A 5,606-nucleotide genomic window follows, 5' to 3' on the forward strand; every position below is an offset into this window, starting at 1 on the left:
TAAATGTTTTTTCCCCACTGTTACCTCAATCTAGCAAATAGAGTTCGGCTAAATTTTACGGAGACTAAAAATGTTAATATTCGACAAACTTTAAAGGACCAAAAAGGTTAAAGTGTACACTACATTGGAATTAAAACATTGAAAAAATAAGGAGGGTCAAAAGTGTAAATACATTAATATTATAAGGACTCAAAAGTGACAATTAGCCACTGATAAAATAACACAATAAGTCCCTCCTTTTAATCAATCTTGTCTTAAACCGCCCTATAACTATCAATCTAAAGAATTTCTCTCAGTTCTTCACACCTATATATACCTAAAATCCCATAATTCTCAAATCCCAATTGCAGTGATTGATAAAAGCAAAAAGAGGAAAAAAAAAAAAAAAAGAAGTGATCAAAATCATGTCTTCACCTAGCAAACGTAGAGAGATGGACTTGATGAAACTGTAAATTGACACTCAAATTTACTTAAAGTTTAATTTTTTTGTTGATGGGTTGGTTTAGTTTTGTTTTTATTTAAGTGGGTATTCATTTTCTTGGAAAAATTTAGGATGGCTGAAACTGTAAATTGAAACTCAAATTTACTTAAGTTATAATTTTTTTTGTTGATGGGTTGTTTTAGTTTTCTTTATATTTAAGTGGGTTTTTGTTTTCTTGAATTTTTTTTAGGATGATGAGTGACTACAAAGTGGAGATGATTAATGATGGAATGCAAGAATTCTATGTGGAATTTCATGGACCCAAAGAGAGTAAATAATCAGTTTCTTACCCATTTATGATCTTGTTGCTCATTTTTATGTGCAAATGTGTGTGTATTTTTTATTTTTTTTAAATCTTAGCTAGGTTTTGTTTTTTTGTTTTTGGGTTTGATCCTTTCTTGATCAGCTGTGTTTAGCTTATATGTTTCTGATTTAGCTGTAAAGATATGAACTTTCAATAAAAAGAGGAAAAAACATGTTGCTGTGAAGTTCAATTTTGCACCCAAAAACTTGTTTTTCTGTGAATATTTTGGTTCATGTCATGTTTTTTAGCACTAATAGTTGATCAACTATGCTTCATTTACGGACTAGTTGGGGTCGGCTATATGAATCCGTTGTATAAACTTCACTCTATTCATGCCATTTCATTTTGTTGTAGAAATTGATCACATTATTTTATGTTCGGTTGAGAATTAGCGGTTTGGACTTATGTTGCTCGAACTCTTCGAAAATGCTGATGGGTGCGTGTCGGATTCTCCAAAAGTAGTTCATTTTTGGAGGATCCGACACGGGTGTAGCAACATTTTTGGAGACGAGCAACATAGGTTTTGACAATATTCCAGAAGAAATTTGGGAGTTGTTTTGTTGCTGCTAATTTAAATTATTTTCAGGTTGCAAAATTAAGAACTCTTTTCTAGGTCTTATTCTTTATAATGGATTTATGTATTTTATAGTTAACTGCGTCTGTAGTGATTGACTGATAGTATGCTAGATTGTTGATTTTTCTGAATGAGGATGTCAGCTGCTTGATTATTGAGATTGTTTTTGGAAGTTCGATCACAAAATGACCGTCTTTGATTGCGTCTAACAATCTTGTTTCTTAATGATTACAATAGGTCCTTATCAGGGAGGTGTATGGAAAGTGAGGGTAGAGCTCCCGGATGCCTATCCTTACAAGTCACCTTCCATTGGTTTTGTTAACAGGATTTACCATCCAAATGTGGATGAAATGTGAGTGGTGCTGTGACCTATCTTACTTATTACTCCCTCTATTTCAATTTGTTTGTCTTAGTTTGACTGGGTGCGGAGTTTTAAAGAAGATTTTTGAATCTTGTGGTGTTAAATTAAATATATGATAATGTACCAAAATGCTCTTTAATCTTGTGGTCTTAAACATGCCATGTGGGATGTTGAAATTAAAGAGTTGTGAAATCAGGGAAGAGTCATTCTTTTTGAAACAGACTGAAAAGGAATGTAAGACAAACAAATTGAAATAAAGGGAGTAATTCATATTTTCTGACGCAGAATGAGACACCTGTGAAAGACACTTCATTCTAAATGTACATTTTAATGTTCTTTGAATATCCAGGTCAGGTTCTGTCTGCTTGGATGTTATCAATCAGACCTGGAGCCCCATGTTTGGTAGTTTTGCATTCTATAGTTCTTCATTCTTTTAAGTTTCTTTTTACTTCTTGTTTGAGTGAAGCTTCTGGGTTCAACAGCTTATGTTTATCTTTTTCATTTTTTGCAGATCTTGTAAATGTTTTCGAAGTGTTTCTTCCCCAACTTCTTCTATATCCTAACCCATCTGATCCCCTGAATGGAGAGGCTGCAGCTCTCATGATGCGTGATCGTACTACTTATGATCAAAGGGTGAAAGGTAAAAAAACTTTAGAATTATCAATCTAGCACTTGCAGTAGATTTGACTCGTATGATGCCCTGAATATGACATACCGATATTTTAGGTGCCTTTCCTGTTGCCAACTTTTATTTGCTGCTTAGGATGTGGTGTAATGGGGTGCTTCAGTGACCTCGTCTGATATGTTCGGAAGCTTTTCCAGAACATTTTGTGTAGAATATTCGGTGTTTGTCATGAATCTTTCTAATTTAGTTAGAGACATGTATGTTCTCTTTTTACTGAAGACTTGGATTTAGTATAGTAGACCATTGAATTCATACAGTTGAGGCAAATTGAAAGATGAACGAGCAAGAGATCCTCAGAGCTCATTGTAATATATGTTTATATGTGAGTGCTTAAGCAATATATGCATATACATACATATATATGTATGTGTGTGTGTGTGTGTAACTGCGTATGCATTATGTATATATCTATGTATGTGTGCTACAAGCATGTTAGCTAGTCTAGGATCTCTCCTCACTGTAGTGGCTTGTAGACTTGATTTGCTGCAGAAAGCTCAAGTGAATACCTATTAGAACTATGGGCCTCACCCATCTACTACTTGACCTTAAGTAACTATAGTTAGGAGGATCCATCCAATAGCTTAATGACTTACTTGACTCATCTAAAAGGTAAGGCCTGCTCCGATCGACCCTAACTTTCATTATTGAACTAAAGGAGTTCCCTAGATCTTCATGTTTACATGTTGATCCGACGCTGATATCTGTATGATGGAATTCTTCTTCCTCTCCACGGTGCTTAAGAATAAATATGAATATACAATCACACTCTGTGTGTGTGCGCGCGCATTATGCTTATGTGTGTGTATGTGTGCTAGGAGCACGCTAGCTAGTCTAGGTTGAAGCCTTGGTACATGAAATTGGCTTTGCATATGTTAATGCAAGCCTCCAACCAGTGTCATGGTCATATTCCATGGGAGGCACACTTGTGGTCCAGAGAGAGTCAAGATGATGCAGCTATTGTATGCGAGCACCTAAGCGCTGTGTGCAAGGGTGATAGGAAGCATGTAGGTGTTTTGAGCATTTGAATAGTCTAATGCACTTCTGAGGGTGCACTGCCAAACATTGAGGAAATGATATTAATGGTATATCTCACTTAGAAAAGGGAAAAACGATGGTTGATTAGAAACTTGTTGAACGAATAAGAATAGTGATTTTAGATTAAGAAGAGTGAAGACAACTGTCAATTTCCTAGTACTTCAAATAAACTATAGTGCTGACTGAATCCTTGTGGAGAATCGCTAGACGTTTTGGCTATGGCTTATCAGGTCTTCGACTAATATTTTCTTATTCTTAACATAATGTCATAACATGCCTTCTCACAAGCAAAGTTGTGAATCCAGAGGCGGAAAGACTCCCTTTTTCTTTTTGTTGTTGGTCTTAATTTTAATGCCGAACTGGGAGTTGAGTGTCCAGAAATGGGGGATTGGAGGCAGGAGAACATCCACATCCAATAGATAAAAGTCGGTAGCAAATAGAAAAGAAGGCTGAGAGAGGCATTCAAAAGCCAAATGATTATCGCATTTCAAGTATAATTGGATTTGAAAGATGCAGCAGCTACAATGTAAGAAATTGCTAAATCGTCCACGGGATTAGCTGAATGTTTTAATATATCTATTCCAAGTAACACAATCTAGCTTTGGTGTATGACATTGAAGAGGAGTGTCTGCTTGTTTGAGACAGTTTACACAGGTGTAGATGGCGTGAGGATTGATGAAGGAAGCGTGACACATGGAATTTGAAGGTAACTTGAGTTGAGTGCATTGAGTGAACGGCTGTTGGAAGCTCAGTAGAAGGGAACAAAGCTACACTATTTGGTGTTAAAATGATTGCCTTAAAAAAGGTACTTATTATAGCGTTTTGAAGGTAAATGAAACCAAGGCAATTGCTGCATTTGTGTGGAGTAAGTTAGAGGACAAGATGTAGTTTGAAAGGGGAAACAAAATTAGAATATATTAGTGTCTATGAATAGAAGGGAGCCTTGGAGCAACAGTAAAGTTGTATCTGTGTGACCTATAGGTCGTGGGTTTGAGCCGTGGAAGCAGCCACTAATGCTTCTCTACATCACTCCCCTTGGGGTGCGGCCCTTCCCTAGACCCTGCTAACATGTGCTTTGTGCACCAGGCTGTCCTTTGTTATTAGCGTCTATGATTCAGATGTTAGAGCAAGAGGGGCATATAATGTTATGTCAATATACCCTTTCCTGTGGTAACAAAATTGAGCAAATAAAACTTTTTATGGCCATGGTTCTCATTCAAATGTATCTGCAGAATTTGGAGTTAAATCCAAATGTAAATGGGATTTTGTTAAGGCTATGATCTTTTCCTTTATGTCTACTGATTGCTTCTCTATTTGTCCATTAGATACAAATTTTGGTACTTCCTTATACCTATGCTTTATCATGTCGAAGAATTTCAGTTGTATGACCGGTAGAAAAAGTTTTGACTATCCATAGTGTGTTTTTTATGTATTCAACCTTGTGTGTGATGTTATCAAACTTTTTAGACCAGATGAAGTTTGCCTCAGTACTTGTGGCCTAAAATATTTTTTCAGAGTTTTGCGAGAAGTACGCAAAGAGTGAAGATGCTGGGGCCGTACCTGAAGAAAAATCTAGTGATGAAGAGGTGAGTGAAGAAGAAGATGCCTCCAGCGACGACGAAATTGCTGGCAAAGCAGATCCCTAAGGGATTGGCATCATGGACAATGTTAAACACCCCATGTCTGTACATGATATCAACTTCTCTTATGATAAAACTATCTTGCCCATGGTTTACTTGAAGAAAATTGCTCTGTTTCTTCTGTCATTTAAATTGTACTGTTATGTGATTACATTGTGTCCTGATTCCTTAAATGTTCATCTGGACCTTTAGACTTTCTGCACTTTTATCTAATTTAAGTAAGAAGCAATATGATAAAGAGTGGTACCTATTTGATGTAAGTACTAATGCAGCTTGTCAACTAATAGCTAGCTTAAAGAGCTGCAAGTAAGTACACTCAGGTAAAAAATGGAAGCTATGAGTGTTAAGTCGATATCTTTGGTGGATGGAGTTAGCCGGTATTTGTGCGAGCAGAGTGTAGCAAGTTTTAACCCCGGTTACCCTGGTTATTAAAGTAATAAGTCTTAACAAAAGCTTCAAGTTTTCAGCTCATTATCAATTAAAGAGCTACTAGCGGGTTAAGTTCACAAATGGCCTCCATAGGAGG

General features: G+C 36.4%; 1 protein-coding gene across 2 annotated transcripts; it reads left to right on the plus strand.

Moving 5' to 3' along the window:
• Positions 1 to 286: 286 nt before the first annotated feature.
• Positions 287 to 5,276, plus strand: LOC132634884 (ubiquitin-conjugating enzyme E2 5). 2 transcript variants are annotated; one of them, XM_060351017.1, is made up of 6 exons: positions 287 to 448; positions 672 to 751; positions 1,597 to 1,711; positions 2,070 to 2,122; positions 2,232 to 2,360; positions 4,956 to 5,276. In XM_060351017.1, exons 1-6 carry the CDS (start codon positions 405 to 407, stop codon positions 5,084 to 5,086), a joined length of 552 nt encoding a protein of 183 aa, XP_060207000.1. In that variant the 5' UTR covers positions 287 to 404; the 3' UTR covers positions 5,087 to 5,276. The 2 variants fall into 2 exon arrangements, with proteins under 2 accessions (XP_060207000.1, XP_060207001.1); XM_060351018.1 differs by lacking the exon at positions 4,956 to 5,276 and adding an exon at positions 2,447 to 2,657.
• The last annotated feature ends 330 nt before the right edge of the window (positions 5,277 to 5,606 follow it).

The sequence above is a fragment of the Lycium barbarum genome, chromosome 4 (assembly GCF_019175385.1).
Source record: "Lycium barbarum isolate Lr01 chromosome 4, ASM1917538v2, whole genome shotgun sequence".
Lineage (NCBI taxonomy): Eukaryota > Viridiplantae > Streptophyta > Magnoliopsida > Solanales > Solanaceae > Lycium > Lycium barbarum.